General features: G+C 35.7%; 3 protein-coding genes across 7 annotated transcripts in view; 2 read left to right on the plus strand and 1 right to left on the minus strand.

Annotated features, from left to right (window-relative positions):
• The window catches only part of LOC128858454 (uncharacterized), a 63,412-nt gene extending 56,322 nt beyond the window's left edge, over positions 1 to 7,090 (plus strand). Inside the window, exon 8 of the mRNA XM_054094746.1 lies at positions 4,732 to 7,090. Coding sequence (XP_053950721.1) covers positions 4,732 to 5,306 — 575 coding nt within the window. The 3' untranslated portion in view covers positions 5,307 to 7,090. The remainder of the gene's footprint in view (positions 1 to 4,731) is intronic.
• LOC128858453 (E3 ubiquitin-protein ligase highwire-like) overlaps positions 3,154 to 25,750 on the minus strand; it is a 68,213-nt gene continuing 45,616 nt past the window's right edge. The window contains exon 21 of one of the 2 annotated variants that reach the window (XM_054094743.1): positions 3,154 to 3,966. In XM_054094743.1, the coding sequence (XP_053950718.1) occupies positions 3,954 to 3,966 (13 nt within the window). In that variant the 3' untranslated portion in view covers positions 3,154 to 3,953. Of the gene's footprint in view, positions 3,967 to 9,392; positions 9,646 to 25,750 lie in introns of those variants that run through there. The other variant, XM_054094741.1, reaches the window with a different exon arrangement.
• Positions 21,720 to 25,750, plus strand: part of LOC128858455 (uncharacterized) — a 34,213-nt gene continuing 30,182 nt past the window's right edge. For 2 of the 4 annotated variants that reach the window (XM_054094747.1, XM_054094751.1), the window contains exon 1: positions 21,737 to 21,798. The gene's annotated coding sequence lies outside the window, so the exon portion shown is untranslated. Of the gene's footprint in view, positions 21,799 to 22,030; positions 22,534 to 25,750 lie in introns of those variants that run through there. The other 2 variants (XM_054094748.1, XM_054094750.1) reach the window with 2 other exon arrangements.

Below are 25,750 nucleotides of genomic sequence, written 5' to 3' on the forward strand. Positions count from 1 at the left end.
ACTGAAATGTTCTTTGACATCGGCCTGGTTGTTCGTGAAAGAGGCGAGCTTCCTGCTACTCTCCCCCTTAAAATTATTTCCAAACGAACTGTTACACACTGGGGTAGTCAATCCCGGGATCCCGGTGGTTTTTAAGTTACACAAATGCCTGGATTATTTGTCAACAGTCTCGAGATTTTCGGTATTTGTAATTTTTTACACAGCAAATGAAAAAGCAACATTGTATTAAAGTCGATCACTTTCCGTTCATACCGCTTAACCCCAAAAGGCGTTTGTTTACTTTTGAAATTTTTTTGCATCGACCGTTTTTCGACATACCTTAACTTACTTTATTACAACGCTTACGTAAACGCTTACGTGTTACGATGTGCATATAAATTTAACTACTGTTTTCTGCTTTTGTGTTTTTATTAACGAAATATTTTCACTTTAAATACAAAAGTAGGTTTATTCATTATTTATTATATATCAAGGGTGATTTTTTAAGAGCTATAGGAAAATTTTTCAAAAAAACACACGTAAAATTCAGAAAACTGCATGAAATTTTTATGTAAATCGATAGTACAGTCCATATGATTTAATGTTTGAAGATTATTTCACGCAAATCTTGACCGCAGCTGCGCTTCAAATGGCATACTCTTTCCAATGTTTCGGCCGGTATCTCACATATAAATGCTTTAATGTTGCCTTCCAATGCGTTAATTGAAGCAGACTTGTCTGAATAGACATGAGCTTTAATATAGCCCCACAAAAAATAATCTAAAGGCGTTATATCGCACGATCTGGGTGGCCAATTGACAGGCCCCGAACGTGAAATAAAATGTTCACCGAACTCGCCTCTCAATAAGTCCATTGTTACGCGTGCTGTGTGGCATGTGGCACCGTCTTGCGAAACCACATGTCATGCAAGTCAAGCTCTTGCATTTTGGGCAAAAAAAGTTGGATATCATTTCACGGTAGCGCTCACCATTCACAGTTACGTTACGATTCGCAGCATCTTTGAAGAAGTACGGTCCAATGATACCTCCAGCCCATAAACCGCACGAAACTGTGATCTTTTCTGGATACATTGCTAGCTCTTGCAATTCTTCTGGCTGAACTTCACTCCAAAATCGACAATTGTGTTTATTTACGTACCCATTGATCCAAAAATGAGCTTCGTCGCTGAACACAATTTTTCGATAAAAAAGTGGATCTTCGGCCAACTTTCCAAGAGCACATTCACCAAAAACTCTGCGTTGCGGTAGGTCGTTCGGCTTCAATTCTTGCACCAACTGTATTTTGAGTAACAGAGGCCCAATTGCTGCGAACGGCGACGAATCGATAATGGATGGTCATCATTAACACTGGCCGATACAGCTGCGATATTTTCTTCAGTTCGCACTCTACGTAAGCGTGTTGGTGGTTTGATGTCCAATAATGTAAATTTGGTTCTAAATTTAGTCACAATAGCTCGAATAGCCGCTTCAGTGGGTCGATTAAGCTAACCATAAAATGGAAGAAGCGCGTGATAAACTTTCTTAACAGAACACGCATTTTTATAACAAAATTCAATGATTTGCAAGCTTTGTTCGTTTGTAAGACGATTCATGGTTAAATTATAGACCAAACTGAAGATGTTTGACAGTGAAACAAAACACGAAACGTGAGTCAGCTGTTTAAACCAACTGTTTAAAAAGATAATAGCTAAAAAATCACCCCTTATAAACGATATCCCGAAAATCTCGAGATGGTAAAAATTGAAAAAATTTACTTCCTGACTGAGAAATTTATATATATGTATGTTTATAAATGGCGCTTACATCCTTTGTTGGCTGCTTGGCCAAGCTCTTCCTCCTATTTGTGGTGAATGTTTTGATGTTTTAATACAAATGCGGGGACCTACAATTTTAAGCTGACTCCGAACGGCAGAAGGTTTTTTGTGAGGACTTTTTCATGATAGAAATATACTCGGAGGTTTGCCATTATCTACAGAGCAGCGATCGCCATTAGAAAAAACTTTTTCAATCATTTGATGTTTCATGCCCTGAGAACCCAGTCACGCGCCAACCCATTTGGCTACAGCGATCGCCGGTCGGACAGAGAAGTTTGCGGAATTTTTAATCATTGTGGAGAAATCTGAGAAATCTATATAAGTATATTAGTACAATTCGTCTGTCATCAGGGAGTGTGGCTTTTCATTTTACACGTCATGATGACAGTTCCCCGGTCGGTTGTTTCAATTTCTTTGTAAGTCTTGCCCTGATTCCTTAAACTAACTGGCATCCACAATGCTACCAAAATGCTCTATCCAAAGAAAGACAACCGCGATTACAACAAATTTATATCGAAAAGTTGTTTAATTACTTAAATATGTACAATTACTGATAATGGCTTCTTGCATTTTTTTTTTTCATTTTTCAACCACTACTATAGTGTGGGCCATGTAAAATTTGCTTTTTGAATCGGCTATAAAAAAAACTAATCAATATTTTTTCAAACTTTTTTTTTTTATTTTGAAGATTGAACATTGTCATTTATGAATGAAAAATAATATCGTTCAAATGACTGCCACGACTGGCTTTACAGTAGGCCATTCCAGGCCGTGTTTTAAAGCATCAATCGTCTCTGGATGGTTCGCATAGCATTTGTCCTTAACGGCTCCCCACAAAAAATAGTCCAACGGGCTTAAATCACAGCTCCGAGGCGCCCAATTGATATCGGAATTTCGGCTGATTATTCGGTTTTCAAAAACTGTAGCCAAAAGTTCGAGTGTAACTTTGGCAGTGTGACAAGTTGTACCGTCCTGTTGAAACCAAATGTCGTCCATGTCATCCTTTTCAATTTTTGGAAACAACTCGTTGAGCATGTCACGGTAACGCTCGCCATTCACTGTAACCGCGGCTCCTCGCTCATTTTCGAAAAAAAAAAATGGCCCGATGATGCCGCCAGACCAAAAACCGCACCAAACAGTGACTCGTTGTGGATGCATTTGCTTCTCTACAGTAACGTGTGGATTTTCTGAGCCCCAAATCCGACAATTTTGCTTATTGACGTAGCCACTGATGTGAAAATCAGAAAAGAAGAAGAAGACTCACCACTTTGGAAATAGGTTTTCAATATTTCCAAATTTTGTTCAAGCGTATAGCGTCCCATTTCGTAAATGTTAAACCTTTAAGTAAATTATGAACACACTTGACATGTCATTTGTGTTACCATTCTCAAAAAAATAGGTGGTTCAAAACGCAAACGCTATATGGCCCACCCTGTATTTTCGTGAATAGCGGATTTCTCAAGTAAATGCCAAAATTTACGACTCTGACAAAACTAACGGAATTTTTTACATTTCCGTTATTTACATCCTATTCTATGAAACCGTTGCAAGATCAAGGCAGAAAATGTCCGAAAAGAAAATAAAAATATATTTCTTCATCAAATTTTAAAATAAATTTAATTAAAATTTAAAACAAAAATCACATTTTCTTCATTGGTATAAATATTTTTTTAAATTAATATATAAAAAATTATAGTAAGAGATAAAGGGCTTGTCAAAATAATAGCACCTCAACACCTTGACTATTTTTGTTTTTCTTTTTTTATGTTAATTTCGTACAGAATTTTAAATTTTGTTCCTAAACTTGCATAAATAAAAACCACGCAAATCCAAATTTGAAACTATTTATCTAAAAAAATCGAACAAATTGACAAAAATCTAGGAATATTTTTAGGCTTGTCATAACAATTTCGAGAAAAAATGTTGGTAAGCAGTTTTTTAGCCTTTCTTTAAGGTTGAAAGTGCACAACACTAGAAAAAAAATTTCGGTCAGATTAAATGCGAAGTGAGTAATATGGGCGAAATTCATATCATTTTCGGCAATGACAGATGCACTGCGTAAATTTGTGTATATCTTTAATTTTATTATAATTTAATTAATTGTTTTTATGTTTTATGTTGTATTATTGTTTCCTGATGTTTATTTATTAGTTCTGTAAATAAAACGAAAACATGGAATTAATGTTTAAGTAAATAATATATTTTAACGTATGAATGTATTTTATGTACAAATGTGTTGTCCTAGGCTAAGCATTTTAAGGAAATCGAGATAATAAGGAACTTGAGGTTTCAAAAGAACATTGAAATGACATTAAAAAAATTATAAATAAAACGCTGTGAACTAATTTACACGGTTAAGAATAAATTTTGTGTTTTTCTACATTACAATAAAATTTAACTCCTCTTCAGAAAAAAAATCTACGCAAAGTAAGAAATTATGTTTCGTTTTAAAACATTACTTGATTCATATGAAAGCACTTTTTATTTTGAATCGAACGAATCTAAATATTAGTTAGCCAACTGCAATAACTTAAGTGAAAAAATATAATTTCTTCCTAATTTATGCGTTTTCGGGCCTACCCCTCTTCTAAGCTAGCACTGACTCTCCGGTTCCGTGTGGATAGAATTGGAATCACAGTAAAAACAAAAGAAAACATGCACATCAGGTATTCAAAAACTATATTTATCTATGCTTCGTATAAGTAGCGGTATTTACTAAGTAGTAAGTTTCTAAGATGGTATCGGTAGCTTTCTCGTTGTGATCTCTCTGCTTCTCTTACGGGCGACTGTAGATAACACTCACTGCATCTCATTTCCACAACACTCAACAAAACTACTAAACACACTTTTTATCCCCATAAAAATGTATGCATGTTTATTAATTTTCTTATTTTCGGTTTTTTTCATTATCCCCACAGCCGACTACGCACAACGCTTGCCACCCTATGCGCCACCAAAGCCCACCCAAAGCAACAGCAGCAGAAAACTGCCAGCACAACCGTCCACGATGGTGCCTACAGCAGCGCCACGTACACATCTTCCGCCCAGTAACAACAACAATAACATCCAACACCCACTCTACCAGAGTCATAACAAAATGATTCCTACGTTCACGTCTAGCAGTAATAATAATCGCAACGGTGGTAGCAGCGGCGAAGATAAAAGGCCAGCACTGCCACCATCAAACGTCAAACGAATGGCGTACGAACTGCAAAATATGCCTAACTTTCACCTGCCCAATGCCGCTCGGCATCCGCCTAATAAGCATTTAGTCGCTCCGCCAGTCTATACAGCACCCGATATTAGTCACAAGCGGCCAATGCCTACGCCTGCCTCTACCTTTGCACGTCTAGCCACGCCCGAAGTGGACGAAAGCGAATATGATATGCGTGGCGCTGCTGCATTACCACCCGATACTGGTTCGGATCATTCAGGTGGTAGCAATGAGACTGTTAAGATCGATGATGTATATATATTGTATGCGGATGCATGAGGTGTGTGATTGAGCGGAGAGCTGAAATGAGAGTGACTGACTAAAAGCAAATGCATCAAACGCCTTACAACAGAAGCAATACAATTATCCGAAAAGTATGCTTAAGCAAAAGTGTCAGTATACAGTACTAAAATTGTGCGTTTATCGCCCATTTGCGCGAGAGATTTTCACTGCAGTGAAACAAAGCTGTTAAAGCGGTTATATTTGTTGTTGAATTTTTTGTATTTGATTGAACTCAATCTCTGTAGTCACATATTGTTAAGAATATTAGCTTTAGAGAGGATATATGTATATATATGTAAGTATACGTGTAGTGTGTACTTTGTGTATTAAGGATCTAATCGAAACCAGGATCGTTGAGTAATAAATTAAATTTACAAGGCAAACCGCGATTGGATTTTCAAAGTCGATAGTCCTAAATTTAGAATCGGAAATAAGTTATTGTGCGCCTAAAAGTTTACATCACCTCAGTTTAGGAAAAGATGAATTTGTTAATTGAATTTTGTAACTACTAGGATGGCAATAAATTCATTTCGCGATGTACATATATTTAGCAGTAACGAGTTTCTGAATTTCCAAAAAACAAAAACAATAATCACCATGTTCTTCGTACTAGTTTTCTTTTTTAATTAAAACTGTTTAGAAAATTGAAAGTGTTCGTATGAATATCGTGTGTGAATAATGAAAAAGAATATGCAAGTAACATAAAACACAAAAAGTTCTAAGAAACTGTTAAAAAAATATTGTTAATTGGATTTTAATGCATTTTATATTATATTAAAAAAAGTACTTAATCTTAAGATTTACGGCAAGAATTATTTTTATGTCAATAATGCAATCAGAGAAATTGGAATAAATTCAATATTTTATAGTGGGTCGAAAAAAGTGCAAAAAAAGAACCTTCATTTAAAAGATTAATGAGAGAGAGAGATAAAGAAAGAAAGAGGTAGAATACAGAAAGCAAATTAAAAAGAAATTACGTTTGTTGAACTTATTACGGTTGCCATCATTGCCTCGCGCCGACACCACGGCGCCTCTAAATTGGCAGCATTGACACGTCTCCGGTAATATAGCGTTTAATTACGACAACAACTTCTATTTTATATTTTCGCATTTTTATTTTGTGAACTCAAAGCCGGTTTAACAATAAAATCAAGAAATTAAATTAGTGAGCACTATTATTTATTTGTCGATATTGCGGCCACAATTAGAAGTCATCTTCAAGAGCTCTTGGCTGTGCCTCTGATCGATTCCGTGGATGAGCTATTTCATTCCATCGGCGAATTGGTATACCGTAGTTTGGTTTCTACCGGTATGGCTTCATCCCGGAATTTTAAATTTTATTTTAGTTTTTGCAATGAATTAACCAATACCAAATATGTATTAAGTGAGTATAATCTTCCGATGGTCAAAGTCAATGTGGTCTATAATTTTCAATGACGACTACACTAATACTAATTTTTTTGTCGAGCAAAAAATTATTATATTTTTCGAGACGATATCGTAACAGAAATTCAAGTATACTACTGACCCTAGAGTAGACGCGCGATAGCGTGGGAGCATTTTCCCGCCTATATATAGAATAATTTATTATTTTTTTTTTAATTTTAAATTGTTTTCTAAGGATAGCATATGTTTCAACTAGCGTATGTTTCAACGCTAGGCCAGGCGAAAAGGTAACATTTATTCAACTTTTGCAGTTTTAAACAAAAATTATATTTTGAAATAACTTAAGTAAACAAACTTCAACTATAACCCATCGGGTACATTTGGCGTGTCAAAACGTCAATAGGCAATATTTAACATGCGCATTCTTGTTTATTTGAGAGTAATTTGTATCAGTTGCAACAGAAAAAAATAATTTCAACATTGTGGTGAACCTTATTGGGGATGCACAGCCCCATAATAGCAGAAATAGGGAATATATTTTACCAAAGTGATGGCGACATTTTTGAAGAAAGTAGTGATTTTAATAAATGTAATAAAAAACTTTTTAGTAATCATTTAATCCTTTTGAAAAATATCATACGCTTCAAAATTATTAAAAATTTGGTTTTTGTTATAAATTGAATTTATTTCTACAATTTTTTTTTTGTTTTTGTAATAGTAATTGCCCAAACTTACCTACATATAATTCAGGAGTATATATCATAAAAAGTATGAAATAAATGAATTCTAGCATAAAATCTACTACTTTTAATTGTCCACAAAATTAAATACACTTCAAACGCAGAATTTCTATCAAAAAAATATGTACGCAAATGATTAAGCAACTTCACGCGAGCAGCAAAATGCTCATAGTGCGAGCACTTTAGGGTTTCAAATACGAAAAAAACACAATATATCAACACTCTTTGAAATAATTGATTTGTCAAAATGTAAACTGTGTTTCAGAAAAAGCACTGGCTTCAACGCTTGCTTTTTTTTTTTTTTGAAGTTTAGATCTCATTGGCCGAAATTTTTCAAATGAAGTTTCCTTATGAAACAAATAGGCAAAACATTCGACCCATCGTTCATCTACTGTTTTCTCCCTGTACCACATCTCGATTTGATCGTGATTTATAAATCCTTATGCGCTCGTAAAATATTCAAAGTCAGTTATCGCAGCGTGCTCTATATGTTAAACGATAATTCCTACATCCCTTCATATTGTGAAATATTTCCCAATTTATATGGGTATAAACCAAATTAAAATTAAAAAAAAATAAAAACTTAATTAATGTTATGAAAATAAATATAAAAAGATGTAATTAAAAATATAAATAAATATAAAAAAAATTTAATTAAAAAAAAGTAAAAAATAAAAGCACCAATTAATAAAAAATATAAATAAAAATAACAAAATTAAATAGAAAATATAAATAAAAATACAAAAATTAAATAGAAAATATAAATAAAAAAATTAAAATCATGCAAAATCGGTAGATTTTTGGAAATCGCAGCGCGAGCAAAAATTTTACCAGACAATATTAATACTATATATAATATTAGTCCAGCATCATCCTATCACAAACGTCGACGACGAGAGCGTTAATATGGCCGATTAGAATTCGAGTTTTGGGCGCGTTACTCATGCATTCTACTAAATTTGAAACTGTTTTAACTATACGTGAATTTATTGTATTAAGAATTTATTTTAAAGATTTCCACACCCGCCCAAATGAAGCGCTGCAATGGAGTATTATTTATATAAAGAGGATTGTTTTCATAAATTTCGATTTCGAAATTAAATAAATATTCCGTCAAAAAGCAATACTTCAGCAAAAATGCCAGTAAAATGTATAATTTTTTATGTAATTTTTACTATAAGCGCATAAAATGCATCACAAAAGTGTAATAATTTTTTCCACAAATAAAAAATATTAAACTAATAATTTAAGAAAATCACTTTATTCAACTTAAGTCACCGAATTATTTGTCTCCCTTTCGTCATATACAATTAATGTATGAACTTTACACTAAAATATTGCTTTTAATAAATATAAAAAAACACATGCACATATTCATACATATTTAACAAATACAAACATTCTAAATGTTGGCATTTGCAAATCGCGCACACACACCAATGGCTTGTGATTAATAATAATAATAATTTATATACCGTAACTAATACATTAAGAAAAGTATGTAAATCTTTCATTACTTATACATACATAAAAACTATACGAATACGAATGTATTTCGACCAAACTATTTTTGCTTTATAGATCGTAGGTAACTTAATCGTAGTATTGTACATACCGACATATTTATATTTGAATACTTTTAATGCATTCGACTTTTAGGGATACAAAATTGATCAAAGAGAAAAGTGAAATAAAGTGTAAAATAACGATAAACAACGAGGCTTGCGCCACTGTATATATGTATGTAGTTTGTATTTAATATTCTCTTGGTCTTTGATAAGCCGTTAAACTGATGTGAAATGTTTTATTATACATAAATAAAGCTATACGATTATTTTGAAATTATTTAACGAAAATAAAATAAAACAATACAAATTTGTCCGAATTTTTTTAACTAGATTTTGTAGGTTAGGCGGAGTTTTACTTAACCGACGAATATACAAGGGTCGTTTGAAAAGTCCGTACGAAGTCAGAGAGATGGCACTACTGGCACGTTTCGAGGTTATGATTAGTTAGTAGCATTTCCTTGTAGAGTACGCATCAAGTTTCAGCCAGATCGGTATATTTCTTTGTGTTTGGCATTCGTTTCAATCCAGGAAGTCGAGTGATTTTGCTTTTCCAGCACGACAACGCACCAGCTCACGTCCCAGCAATTGTGGTCGCAAAATAAAACCATTCTCCAGGCTTGAATCCCTCCGATACTTATCTCGCTGGCGGGAAAAAGATTTTATTCGAACAAGGAGGTGATTCCAGAAACAAATGGCTATTTTTCAGACTTGTACAAATTCTATTATTGGGAAGGGATCAACAAAGAAAACGAGAGAAGAGCATTGGACGAAGTGTATGTATAGGGTTATTCAATAGGTGCGTTTCAACTTTTTTCCGATAGGGAGGGCGAACGACGCTTTTTCGCTTGTCATTTGTAAACTTCATTAGTATACAGTTCATCATGGAACGCTACACACTTGAGCAACGATTGCAATTCGTGCAAATTTTTTATGAAAATAATCGTTCTGTTGCTGCTACTTTAAGAGCATTACGGCCATTTTACGGTCCATTTAACAAGCCGTCCCGTTTTGGGGTTATGTGAAGTCATTGGTCTACAGTAACAAGCCGGCGACGATTTGTGAGCTCAGAGCCAATATTGAACGCGAAATTGCTGGAATTTCGGCCGATTTATGCAAAAGAGTGGTCGAAAATTGGGTTCAACGATTGGACTTCGTAAAACGTGCACGCGGTGGTCATGCAAAATAAATCGAATTTCATACTTAAATGTATATGTTCAAACTCGATAATAAAAAAAAAAATTAGTTAAAAAAGTCAAACCGTTTGTGTTTTATTCAAAAAAGTTCAAAAGTTGAAGCGCTCTTACTGAAAACCCCTATATAAGCCTAAAAGTAGACTGTGTCTAAGAAAAAGATCCACTCAAAACAAAAAAGTATTTTTTTGCACGAAATTCGTAGGTCCCGAACCGCACATTGATTCGGTCTGTACGGTTATAACTACAGCATTATGGCATGTCACCTCTAATCGATTACTCTGTCGCTCATAGATTGGTCCGATCAGCAGATTTATATAAATAGTTATGATTATGGTACCTCTAACTGGGCTTTTACTCTAAGGGAAATATACGAACATGAACATTAGGAGAAAATTAAAGCGCAGAAGACGACGGCGTGTACATTCCATTAATATGGATTGGTTTGTCATACAAACACGGGCAGCTTCGCACCCGTCGTACCGAGGTAACCAAAAATGCTGGGAATCAATAAAATCTACACACATGAAAAGAAGCGCAGGTGAAAATTGCAAATTAAAACTCACCGAAACTAAGTGCAGTGAATGCAAAAAATAAAATCACAAGAAAATCCAACAAATCGGCAATCAGCTGTTTATTGTTAAGGCGAAGAACGAAAATTCAAATGATATCTGCGGTTGCGGTTATGGTTATGGCATTATGATATGGAACTACTTACCAAGAACCAACTGAACAAGAAAGGATTTTGTACTTGTTTTTTACATTGGAGTGGTCGAAAATTTCGTAGTGCAATACATGGCCAAGCTTTGAGCATTGGTCATTAGTGGGGTTGGTTAGTTGGTTGAAGTGGTGATGCCCCAATCATTCAATTAGCGCTTCTGCACCATTTCGTTGCCATACCCTCTATCAACAAGTTACGATACGGTTTATTCCTTCACGACTATATCCAACCTGTGCGATTGAGATCCCTTATACGTAAGGTTTTTTACGTCTATATCAGCCAGCTCTTCGAGGTTTTCAACAAGCGGTTTGCCAAAAGTTAACATCCTCGCCTTCCATAGGGCAGGGCATTCACAGAGGAAGTGGGAGATAGTTTCCTTTTTCTCCGGCTGATTACAACTATGACAGTATGTATTGTAAAGGATACCCAAAATACCCAAAATATTAAATGTCACCGTTAGGACGATGTAATCAGTCCTCCCCGAGGTGTATTGAATTTGTCGTAATAATAGACTGGCATGACTAGCGACCCGCTCCAATTAACCTAAATGTACTCATGGTTGCCATCTTCTTTATATGCAGATCTATCGGAATAACATGAGTTAGTGCATTAGATCCTTAAGATATGATCTAATTGCACTGACTGTTACTGCATAGACTAATCTTTGTATTCTGCCAAATAATTTGACATTTTAATATCTTCCTAGAGCTCTCCACCAAACTAGCGATCCGTATGATAAAATTAGTCGCATAACCGCCTTATGCAACTTTAGAGTACATTTCGATTGAAGATCGCATGCGTTTACAGGCCTACAAAGCAATTTCCGCTTTTCTTACCGGAACTTCAACTTAGTAAGAAGTTTGGAGTCCAAGATGGCCCCTATGTACTTTACGCTGAGTGAAATTGAGAGATTTTGTATATTAATAAGTGGTAAGGTAAGTTTGGATACCTTGTACATATCTAGTGGTAAAAAGTACAATATGAGTTCTGTTTTACGTGGGTTCAAATTTGCGCAACAGCCTGTAGCCCAAGAGTTGATCTCACCTAGCGCCCTTTGAATGATCCCACTAATCGTGTTAGGACACAGTCCGGATGCCATTACCACCACATCATCACATACGACATCACTTTTACCCTACCTCTATTAAGTGTAATCAAACACACATAACCAAAGAAGTAGAGGTAATATCCCTCCCTGTGGAGTTCCCCTACTGACCCTCTTATTCATGTTGATATTTCCCTTATAGATTACCCAACTACTGATGCAACTGTTCCCCAATTAGGCAAACTGATAAATATTTCTCCAGTATCTCGATGCAAAGAAAAAAAATGTATATTTTATTATATTATAAAAACTAAAAAAAAAAATTATACAAATTAAAAAAATTATAAAAATAACAAAATTTATATTATACAATATAAATTAAAAAAACTTTAAAAAGTTTCAAATTATAAAATTGTTTCGAAATTCAGAAAAACTAACGCCAGTATACAAACTACTTCGATCGCTTGACATAGAATCGCTCAAGGCGCATTCATTAAAGGTGGTGGCACTAGATCCACAACACTGTTCTGTACGTTTGATTGTCAAAGCTAAGTATTGAGAAACTTCAAAACAAATAATGAACTCGCCTTGTTTAATTCTGAGCTGACAGCCACATGGACACGGCGAAAGAACAAAAACAACTCAGCTGATTTACCAACACCACCATTGACAGATTCGCCTTGGAATCGTTCATAAGCACGATCTAGCACTGATCAAATTTGGCACTGTTATCAACTCGGAGTGGGTACTCCTAAGACCCACTCATGTTTCTCTGCAATAATTTCTCCTAGTTTTGTCGAAAAAACTAAGCTTACCTTGATCAAAAAGTTCCCGGAACAACCAAAAATGAATTTGAGTTTGCTGCAACAAGTTCGATACAATTTTGCATTAAAAATGGATTCAACGGTGCAAAAACCTTAGAAAAATCGGGAAACTATTTCGGTAATAATACTTTACAGAAAACAACCGTTTACGAGTGGCATGAACACTTCGGAAAAGATCGTAAGTCCATCGAGGATGACGTAATAAGAACGGAGTAGTAGGCCGTCGACATCGAAAACTGATGAAAACATCAATAAGGTGAAAGAAAAGTTTATCAATAACTATAAATTAACCATCACAGAGCTGACAAAGGATTTGAACATTGCTTATGGATGCGAACAGTTAGTGATTTGGGTTTGCGCCGTGTTGCTGCAAAGTTGGTCTCAAACATCTTGAATTTCATGCAAAAAACGGGCCGCGTTGATGTATGTATGATTTTAAAGGCTGAATTCGACCAAATATTCATCAAACGCATCTTTGCTGGAGACGAGACGTAAGTTTACGAGTACGACACGCAATAGACATCAGACGGATGAGTGGAGATCTCCGAATGGACCGAGACCGAAAAACCACGTCTTCAGTCAAAAAAAAAAGCGATGCTCACAGTTCTTATGGATTTCAACAGTAGTCAACACCACGAATTTTTGCCAGAAGATCAGACATTTAATAAGGACCTTTACTTGGGCGTTAGGAGACATTTACGTGAAGGGACTCGCCAAAAAAGAAAGGATTTGTAGGAAAACAAATCGTAGATGTTGCATCAAATGTTTGACGAAGAATGAAACGAATACATTCCAACAGCCACCTGATATGGCTCTCTGAAATTTTTTTCTATTTGATCGAGTCGAAAAAAGACTTCGGCGTTTTAACAGCCGGAAGGAAGTAATGGAAAAATCGAGTACGGCTCTGCTGGTTATACCGAAAATAGAGCTCCACAAATGTTCCGAGAGCTGGATCAAATGATGCGGAGTGATTTGAAGGCCATAATATCACTTTTGGGAATACAAGTGTATTTTGAATTTTCGGTATACATTCCAAAAATTTTTGATCAAGGTGGTTAGTGTATTACTCATATGAGGTAGAAGAGATTGTTAAAGTGAGAATTCATATGAAATACTTATGTATGGAGACCACTGTGACTGTTATAAATATGTATGCGTATGAATCCAACAGAAGGAGGCAAACCTGTCAAGATATTTGATAATGCAGTTCCTTAGAGTAACTCCTTCAAAAAGTGCAGATGATTAAGTGGGCTGTGGCATATATGTATGTATAAGTATTATAAAGGGTATTTCAAAAGACACGCCTAGATATTGTTTTAAAATAAAATAAACATTTAGATTCTTCAAGTTTCACTATTTTTATTTAAAATACGGCTCTTAACAGTTATATGTGAAAAATCAATCATTTAAAATTCCGCCATGAGCACATCTACAGGTAAAATCCGCCTAACAGTACAAATAAATAAATGTCTAATTGTTAAGAACGTCGAGATGTCAATATTGGAGATTGTACAGCAACACTTTTTGCGCTACCGCAGCAATATTCTCCATGGAAAGTCCAGTTTATGGTCTCCCAGTCCTTTTTATAACCTCGGCAGAACCAGTTGCTTGAAGTTTGTTCACCAACTTTTGAATTGTCGACTCATTTGGACAATTATTTCAACCACAAAAATCACGAATTTCGCGATATGTTGCTCTTAAAAATGGTCGCTTGGTCGATTTTCATAATAAGTTTCAATAATTTTAACGCGTTGTTCTATGATCTAAAATTGTACATTTGTCTACTTGACAAATGTCAAAGCTGACATTAAACAAAGGTGCGGTTTAGGAATTATTCACTACTGACACCTAGGCGTTACTTTTAAAAGATCCTTCATTTAAGATATGCTTGTAATTCTCAACTCGCTTACACATATATATAAAAATATTTATATCTAACCTCCACCAACACTCTGGTATAGCAATCGCTGCCTCGCAAACTATTACAAGATTTTCAGAAATCTTACAAAAAAAACTTCATGCTAACAAGTGCACAATTTCGCTTGCATTACAGATTTATGTGTCGACTTCTGTTAACATTTAATGGATTAACAATTTCTTGAAGTGATTTTCATATCTCTCTGTAATCTGTTCCCATTCGCAGCTGGTTAACCTTCCGCCAGCAGTTAGCAGCCACGCAACCAGCTACCGAACAGCACCAGTAAATTCGTGACTCGTTCAAATGCAGAGTTTACGTCTTACTACTGACCAATCTGCCAGTATTAACTTGAAACAGTCGTACGATAGCTCTGGTCCAGAGTGGCGCCAAAGTGATTGCGAGTAAATACTTACATAGATAAATCAGAATCGTTAGACGCTGCGAATATTCAGAATTTGCATGCAACTCAATGAGAAAGCAGCCAAATGGCGTGATGCTAAATGTGTCTTTCATTCATGCAGCGGCATGACTTGTGGTGCAAGCTTTTAGCAAGCTATCACGCCACTCAACAATACTTATGTATGTACGTATGTATGACCAATTGTAAAAACACTGCTTGCAAACGCCAGAGTTTAATGGATGGAGCGACACAAATTGCTCGCACCTTTTTGTTCTTCTTGGCATTAAAAATTAAATAACAAATAAGTAATGTAAACACGTTTTTAAATTCTATTAGTTCTATTACAAAATCTGATTCGTAAGCAAAAAGTGCAAGACAGCATATAAACAAATAACGGGTTTAATAACCACCACTGTTTTTGCAATATTCATTTTTGTTAAGTCACTTTTGCTAACTGCTTCTATTCATCTTTTGCGCTTTAATGTTTGCCAACAGCACATTTTATCATTACTTTTATCTATGTTTACTTAATGGTTTTCATTTTGCATTAAATTACATTCGAAATAATTTGCAAAAATAAACATAAAACTATGCATGAATCACACATCTTATGGTATCATGTAGCCAATTGGGCTTCTACTATAAGTTTTGCGTCTACGTTAGTCATAGATAATTTTGTTTACGAAGATAAAATGTTGGTCCCTACTTTTAGGAACACCGAATGGGGGCTGAACTTCAAAGAATGACAGAAGTTTGTTTAAAGATTTCACAAAAAAAGAATGTATGTAGTATGCAGCAGTGGTATCTAAATTTATTGAAACGCGCTATTTTGATCTGGAAGCGGTAAAAAGAGGCTCCCAAGCACGAGGTAGCACAAAATTAGAAGATGTTTACTTTTGCAAATGCCGCCGTACGTCAATCATAGTTCACACATGAACTAGAACAGCTGCAGTATACAAAGGGGCAAGCAATGGAGCTCGTAAGGGTCACAATAAATACTTCCATCACTCAAAATCATTTTTTTTTTTTGTTTAATAAAAAAGTAATCAAAACAAAATTGGATTATTAATTTTGCGCAACCTTGTACTATCTGCATTCGACATACATATATAAGGGACAACTGTGTTAGGCAAGGCCTAAAGAGAACATTTTTTTTTATAATGCCTAACATACTACGCCGTAGCCGAATGGGTTGGTGCGTGACTACCATTTGGAATTCAGAGAGAACGTAGGTTCGAAGCGGTCGCAAGCCTCCGAGTGCATTTCTGCCATGAAAAAGCTCCTCATAAAAAAAATGTATCTGCCTTTCGGAGTCGGTTTGAAACTGTAGGTCATTTGTGAAACAACATCAAGACACACACCACAAATAGAAGCAGGAGTTCGGCCAAACACCCGAAAAGGGTGTACGCGCTACTTATATATATGTATATATAACATACTCAACGCTAATATTTAAAATATCCATATTTTATTCGAAATACATATTACGAAATACCACAGATTGATTTCAATTACTAATTCAGATGATGCCGATGCCGATCATATGATTATAGCAATCTCGGGGAAACACCTTCCAACATTATGCGATCTTCAACAAAGATCCTTCAACAGACTATCACTTTGGCGTAAAAGTCGAAGACTTGAAGTAAATCCGAAAAAAACGGAACTGATACTATTTAGCAGAAAACATAAAACACCTGCTCTTAAACACATATTCCTAGGAGGGAAACCACTTACGAGTAACAGAAAAGGCGAAATATCTAGGACTTGTGCTGGATTGGAAGCTAAATTGGGGGCTCACAGTCGCAGATAGAGTACGCAAATCTATGATGGCGTTGTACTCCTGCGGAAGGCTACTTGGAAAGAAATGGGGATTGGAACCCAGAATGATACACTGGCTGTACACAGCAGTGGTTATGCCTATTATCTACTATGGTATTGTAATATGGTGGAATGCACTTGAGAAGGGGTGAACATCAAAAAACTTGGCAAGCTTCAAAGACTAGAATCTGTTCTCATAACTGGCGCGATGTCAACCACACCAGGGAAAGCATTATATGCGACATTAAACTTCCTGCCGGTAGATCTGCAGGCAAAATATATCACGCGTAGCACGGAAATATGGCTGAACACTCAAAGTAAGTGTTCAAATAAGAGCTACGGTCACGGCAAAATTCTGGCTGGCTCTTCGGAGATTCCCCGGAGTCTATCCATGTATACACACATGGCTCAAAGCTCGAGGGCAGGGTGGGCGGAGGTGTATACTCCGAACATCTGACGATCTCCTTCAGTTTTCGGCTCCCCGACTACTGTAGTGTCTTTCAGGCCGAACTGATGGCAATAATGAAAGCCGCGACACTGGTGCAGTGTGATGCGATATCTGGAAATGACATCTACATTTTCACTGCCAACCAGGCGGTGATAAAATCCCTCACAAAACAGTCGACAACCTCCAAGGTAGCCCTGAAATGCCGCACATCTCTTAATAAGATGGCTGAGACATTTCGCTTAAGGATAATATGGGTTCCTGGTCATCGCGACATTAAGGGTAACTGCAGAGCAGATGAACTAGCGAGACTCGGCACCCAGTTGACCGATGAGTACATAGACAATGACATAAGCATATCCTTACAAACATGTAAACTACTTATCCTTGAAGAAATCGTAAGGAAAGCAAACGAAAGATGGCGTAATGAAGCCACTTGCAAAATCGCCAATCAACTGTGGCCGATTCTCAATGCTAAACGCACAGAATCTTTGCTAAGTCAAAATAAGCACAGTCTTAGCACACTAATTTCAGTCATAACGGGACATGGTCTAACAGGTAGGCACGCCCAAAGGATGGGTATGCAAGCACATGACTTCTGTAGAAGTTGTCTTGATGAGGAAGAGGGAGAGACAATCTTACACCTTCTGTGCCATTGCCCTGCTCTATTCAGACGGAGATTTGCTATTCTAGGCAGACATTTTTTTAACAAATTGGAAGATCTCAGTTTTGCAGAAATCGGAGGTATTCTAAAATTTTTGAAAAGCACACACTGGTTTCATTAGAAATAAGGAAAGCTCCCCACACAAGCTATGGGCTATGAGCCTGAGTGTGTCCCACAGGGCAACCGCTTCAACCTAACCTCACCTAACCTACGATGATTAAAGCAAATTTTTTGTTTGTGATAATTGTAAAAATAATTGTTTCCTTTAAAATCCTTATTGTGTACGAAAATAGGAAGAGGACCTCACTGTTAACTTTAAAAGAAAACATTATTAGGAGCCTCCACGAAAACGGTGAAATCCAATGACAAATTGCAGAAATAATGAGTTCTTCACGTAAAGTGCTATGCAGTCATCAAATGTATTATTACAGAAACAAAATTCAAAAGGCGTCTGGGCGAAAGCAGCAGGACAAGACCATCGTCAAGAAATAAATCGTCTGGAAATAAATGAGAAATATGTCCTGAATATATCAAGCAGACTTGTGAGCAGACGTCTTTATGAAAATAAATTGTATAGGCGTGTCAAAAAAAATTAACCGTTACTGGCAAAAAAAGCAAAAAATAAAATTCTGGAAAATAAACTAAACTTAATAGGATTGGTCCTCCTGGAAAGACTTTTGTTCATTATAAAAAAACCATGACTTCAATTCCCGATACACAACAAAGACCGTAAAAATGGTGGGGATTAAAAGTTTGGGATTCATTTTCTTGGAATAGAGTTCGCCGAATAGTGAGAATAAATGGTAATTGGATAAGTTTGCTTATCCTGATATTCTCAAAGATACAATGGAGCCATATTCCTTCAATTCCATACCATTAAACTGGTTATTCATTCATGATAACGACCCCAAGCATACAACAAAAGTGGTGAAAATTTTCTTTCAAAGATAAAACTGCAGTTCTGTATTGTACAAAGCCCCCGAGGCGGCCCTAAACACATTGAAAATCTATGCAGTCATATTAAGGTAAAGGTTGAACAAAAAATAAATAAAAATGCCAGTGAACTATGACAAAGAGTACGGAAACGTGGAACTCTATTCCTTTGGAGAGATGCCAAAAATTAAAAGTTCACAGTTTTAAAAAATAATGGATACTCAACAAAATACTAAACATATATAAAAGTTTGCTATTTCAGGGTCCAGTTCAATAAGCTGATAAGCTGCGATTTTTCGAACTCCTTATAGTTGTATATATTGAATTCTTATTTATTTTTTATTCTTTTGATAGTACTGAAATAAAAGAATAGATTTATGCAAAAATCACTGTTTTAAAGGTTATTGTGAGGAAGAGCTCTATTTCTCTGTCCATAACTGCACATCTATTATAAGTTAACTGTATTCTTTTGAACAGAATTCAGAGTTATCGATAATAATACAAAAAGGTGTTATCTTTGGTGCAGAAAAAGTCTGCGTACGTCGGTGTTTTTTTGCGTTAATTTTAATTAACCGTGGAAATGAGCATACAGGTGAAGGCTAGTGGTGAATACAGCCAGATACGCTGGCGGAGTAAGAAAAGTGTTTTATCGTGCAGTCCGTGCAAAAAATTCATACATGCATACGTGCTGCAGAAATGGCTAAAGACGTCAGAGAAATGTTTCAGAGCATACGAGGGCGTATGAAAACGAAAATGACTATTGCAAATTTGAACTTATAATAAATGGAGTCCGACTTACATGAGTGCAGAAAAACACATTTCTAAACCCAGTCACAAAGTGGTAATTCGCTCGTAAGCTCAGCACTCAAAGTAATAAAATCATCTTATTTAAAAGATAATTGCATTTTAGTTAATTCCTTCTGCTCAAATATGAACGAGACTTTATCAATAAATGGATGGTAGGACTGTTATAAGCTTACATGACAAATTTCAGCGTGATATGTCACATAGTTTGTTTTCTGTGCTACTGTAAACAAGTCAAGCTCGAGTGTGTTCTTCGAATTTAACGATGGAAATTCAAGTTGAACAAAGAATTTGTTTGAAATTTTGTTATTCCAACAATATTCATATTTGAGCAAAAGGTATTTCATTCATCAATATTCTCTTGAAAATATCTAAGAGACGAATCAGTGGGTTTATCAAGAAAATGCTTAAATACAGAAAAATTAGAGCAGATTAAGTAACTGCAACTGAGGTCATGTTTTTCAGGGCTGTAAGGAAAATATAACACATTTTGTTAGCTCCGGTTGTGTTAAGCGAAACACTTTGCATTACAAGCGATCTTACAAGCTTTTAAGCTATTTCATTTTGAGAATTATGCTAATATGGTGTTAAAGCCGATCATTATCATAACGGCCACGTTGCTGATTGCTCACATGTCACCGGTACTGGTTATGGATACAAAACTTATGGCATAAAACAAAAAAGAAAAGTTTGAAATATACTAACGGCAACTCTTGGTAGTTAATGGTTCTTTGAATATATAATATTTATGCCTTGAACTAACTTCTCATAAAAATCATCCTCCGGCCAGCAGTTAAGGGACAGCCTTTGGCTAAATAAATAGACTCGTTCCGATAGGACCGTTGTCAGACTTCGCAAGTCTTTAATGCCCTCCGGCGTTACTTCATCTAAAGTCGGACATGGTATAACTGTAACTCGTAATTGCGTATTGAAACTGTTTCTTTGTCATTGAACTAAGCAAAGACTTGATTTGAGTTTGCTTTACTACAATATGTAACTCTTGTAAAAACTTGTAAAATATATTCTAATAAGAAATATTAGAAAAAAGGTATTTTATAATTTAAACTGCGTTTTCCAAATTAAAACTCTCTTAGCATATTATGATAATTTACATAAATATTTTTTTTTCACAATTACCATTTGTTGTAAAGTGTAGGTATTTCTAGCTGCTGAAGCATGTACCTCAATAGAATTACAAATCTACATGGATGTTTACCTTAGCAGCACCATCACAATTTCTCCCTCTCCCTAGCCCTGCTGTTTACTCTCTATTGTTTATTGATCATTTATTATCCCATGAAGAGTTTAACAGGAATTTCAGAAAACTCGATTGTGTAATATGGACCCAAAAATCCAAACATATAAAACCGCAACAGAACCACAAGTGGAGAGAGAGAGAAGTATACGAAAAATAAACAAACAAAAAAATGCTTCAAAAGCTCATAGTGTCCACAATGTACAAGCCAAAGCAGCCACAAATCTTTCATGTGTGTGAGAAAAGGTGGAAAATAAAAAGTTGGGAGCAGGCAATTGAAGAGCAAACAAAAAGTCAGTAAATGTAAACAAAATGAATAAATGCAGAACTAAAGTGCAACGTGCGATAAATGAACAACTTCAAACGAATGCGCAGCAGAGATACACAAGTACATATTTGAGAGCGGCAGGAGTAGCGACTGAGCTGTTGGTGGGCTCACGTACGAGAGCTTAATTGAGTTGCCGCCAAGTCGTCACAGCGTTTTAAATTTCTTCTTTTTTTGTGTATGATTTTTGAGCAGAGCGGGAAGTGGAGGCAACAAGTCGGTGGCCCCAACCGCAGCAGAAGCAGCATTTGTTATAGAAGCTTTTATGCGCGCCAAGCGATCTACACAAGTGGTGTTAATATAATATATATACGTATAAGCGCATGTACATATACATACATATATATGGCCGCTACTGCCGCTCGCCGAAGTCGGTATGTGATCAGTATAGAATCTGACGTCGCGGCCGGTAGATCAAGCGGGTTCGAGAGCGGGTGTTATTTGTGATGTGTAAGTGTGAAGGAGGTGTGCGCGTGTCAAAAATAAAATATTTAAAGGCATTTGAAGAGGAAAAATTATAGTGAACAAAAACAGTTCAAAAAATTGTTTAATACAATATGTTTTTAGTATTTCCTCAAAATTGTTATATATAAATTTGTGTAATTTTCCACATCTTAAATAGCAAAAAAGCTAAAAATGTAAAAATTATTTTAAAGCAATTATGCAAAATACCTACCTATTGAAAATAATAAATTTGAAAAATAGTATGAACAAAAATCAATTATAATGAATTACTAAAACGCTTAAAGCACGAGTCAATTGGGAGATAAAAGCAAAAACCCATAAACATACAGACATAAACACAGGCATGCAAGCATATAAATGATCTTGTATAGAAATTCAATCAATCATACATACAGACTTTAGCAAACAGCCAACGGTGAAACGGTCAATGTTATGAGCGCAAATTTCTACACTTAATTACTGAGGGAAGGACAGAAACAAACAAAACAAAAGTCATTTGAAATAAAACGAGAAAAAAATAAAACTTAATAATATTATTTTTTAAGAATGAGAAATAAAGTAAACAGCAGTAAAAAATAAGCCAATAAAACAAGTCGTTAATGAGACAGCATTTGAAAAAAACAAATTAAAATAGCAGAACAAAGTGAAAACAAGCGTTTACACACAGAAAATCTGACGCTACATATATACACATACTTACATATGTTTGTATATACAAAGGTTTGTAGATATGCACAGCAGTCTTCTAAAGCACAAGCTAAGATGCAAATTCGTTGCGGCAACACAGCGAGCACGTCGGTCGGTCGGTCGGCCGCATGCGTCAAGCCACTGGCTTCCTATTGTAAACGCTTGCACAGGCAAGTGAGGCTGCCGGCCGCCATAGTTCAAGCCACCACTGTCTAGCCAACATTGGCACAAGCGCAGATTTTATTTCGCATTCAACAAGACGCAGACACACAGGAGGTTAAACGCAAAAAAAGCAAATGAGAAGAGGCAGTATACTCTGTATGCGGAAGAAAAGTTCAGGAGGTTCGACGTCTGAGTCTACTCCTGCTCCCGCTAAGTTCCGTCTGGCACTTCACGCGCTAGCTGGTTGTGTGTGTCTGACTCCGGCAAGTGGATGCACGAAAAGCCATTTCAAAATATACAAGAAAACAAACAAGAAAAAAGCGTGGAAACGTTACCGAAGTTCAGTTTGCAAGTGCAAGTAGCGAATACCAGTGATCCTCGTAGAAATTCATAACACAAACTGAGGAGTAAAGTAAAACTGAGGAGTTTAGTAAAGTAAACGTGTAATTTGTTATAATAAAATTTCATATGAAATCGGAGGAATTATAACAGCTATTAGAAGCCACAGGGTTATTAATCCATCTCTACAAAACCGAAAGATCCACGATTTTTTTTTTTTTTTTGATATCTTACTCTTCTTAGAAATTTCGTGATCACAGTAAACATTTAGTTTCGACATCAATTTGAGGTAGAGTTAATATCACAAACCGCAAATCACCAACTTTGATTTTAAACAAAAATGATAGAATACTCGTACAAAATTGCACCAATCAGAGAGGAATGATTTCTGTGTGTCGTCACACTGGTACAAAAATGAGAAACCGTGAACAAGAATGCAAAGAAAAAAGAAATTACGCAGTAACACAATAAATTGCAGGGTTTACAATCGCCAATTGCACCAGTGTGACGTCACACACACACTGCGAGCGAAGTAGCACTTTGTATACCCCCATACATCGTGGATTTTAAACCGTACTTCCCACCAAAAATGAGTTTCTCAATTTCAGAAAAATCTCTTTCCAAACTTGACCTCAAATATGATTCTTCAATTGGTCCCAGCATTATAATTCGAAAGGCCATAAATATTATTTATTATATATAATATTTTCTTATTTTTACTCTGAGAAATAAATTTGTTTTAAAATTCAGTAAATATTCTTATATACAATAGAAATTAATTAATTTAGTATTCTGAAGAACTGTCGTCGATACTGAAAATTTTGTCCATTTGAGTAAATTGAAGCCAATTCTCGACGCCAAGGCAGTCTCGATACGGTTTCGATCGTAGGTTCCCGTCCTTTAGTAGTTTCCTTTTCGCTATATATAGGTATATATCAGTTGTTTTTTAAGAGCTTGTGAACATAAAATGTTAATACAAAATAGAAATATTTGTGGAATGAGGTAGAGGCATGAAATCCACTTATTTTTTGTATTTGATATCAGACATAAGTCCGCCACAGCTCTGAGTTACATAGTCCATTCGATCAGTCAATGGTGATTTGAATATTGCAACATACTATATCGTTTATTACGCGCGCTGTATGGCAAGTTGCGCCGTCTTGTTGGAACTAAATAGCGAAAGAAATAAAGGCCGATGGAGTTCCCAAAAATATGGAAACGTTGTTCTGACGTTAAACGATTCATGACTTGCCAAACCTTACTAAACAGAAATGCCCACAACATTTGCCATTGTCAGTTGTAAAGCCATAGTTATCGATTGCGATAGTAATCATGCAGCTAAAAAAACCACACAAAAAACCAAATAAAAGTTAATATAAGAAACCAAGATAAATAGTCTCTGCAACCCCCGTTAGATTGAAAAGCAATCCCGAACTGACTTATCAACAGTCTTTAGAGGTAGTCAATTTTGAACCGAATAAATAAGATGAAGATGCATAGTCCTTCCTATAATTTTTCTTACAAGAGACGGAATATATATTATATCTCGAAAAGTGAATCGCTGCTATCCTCAAGTATCGAAAAATAAATGCACATGCATACAAAAATATACACATACATAAGTACCCGTGTTAGAAATGAAGACAACATTGTTTTTCAAAAAACAATTTTTTTTCAACATAGTCCCCTTTTAGAAAGATACACTTCTTCCAATGCTCGGGCTATTTTTTAACTCTCCAAAAAATAGTATTTGTCGAACTCTCCAAAAAAAGCGTCTGTCTCGGCGATGACTTCATCGTTTGAACTAAATTTTTTCCCGCGCGCCCGTTCTTCATGTTAGGGAACAAGAAAAGGTCGCAGCTAGCCAGATCGGGTGAATACCAAAAGTGTGCAATTCATGCACTTTGGCGGACACAACTCCAAATTAATGTGGTGATCGTTCTTTCTTTTTCTAAAAAAAAGCATGAAGATGACGCCGTTCGCACTCCAAAAACCGTCGCCATGACCTTTTCGGCCGATGGGAGTTGCTTAGTTTCTGGTGTGTAATGCTCAATCCAGGGTTCGTCACCGTGACAATTCGGTGCAAAAATTTCTTCAGATCTCGCTTAAATTGCTCCAAACACTGCTTCGGAGTTAACAGCCGCATCAGTGAATTACCGTTCGATACTGCTCTTTTTCCATCTTAGCAAAAATCTCGAAACACGTCTTACTGGAATAGTTGCCAAATCAAAACTAACCTATTAATCAGTCTGAAATTTGTTTTGCAGTTGAAAAGTAGAAACGATGTTCAATTTCGCTAGCCCCAAAAACAGACACAACAATTGTTTTTTTTTTTTTTTTTTTTTTTTTTTAATTAGCGTTCTTACGATTCCCAAACACGTATGGGGAGTATTTTATCACGTTAAAACAACAACAGCAATCAGAATTCGAAGCTCGAATCGTGTTTACGATACCATAAATTATTCTAAAACTTCCTACTGGGTTGTTATTCCTGCATCAATACATTCCATTGACAATATGCACTCACATGGGCATAAACAGTTGGCTGCAACTGTACTGACTTGTGGCATTTATGGGAAAGAGCTTAGAAGTCACGTATGTATAAGAATATAACAAATCTCAGAATTTTACATATTTAGCCTTTGCCTTGCATCCACAGCTGCATTCGCTTCTTCTACGCCTGGATTTACTGAATATTCATTTTATTGTATTCGCATTCACTTTCGCGTTTCATTTCATTATTTTCGCA

The sequence above is a fragment of the Anastrepha ludens genome, chromosome 3 (genome assembly GCF_028408465.1).
Source record: "Anastrepha ludens isolate Willacy chromosome 3, idAnaLude1.1, whole genome shotgun sequence".
NCBI lineage: Eukaryota > Metazoa > Arthropoda > Insecta > Diptera > Tephritidae > Anastrepha > Anastrepha ludens.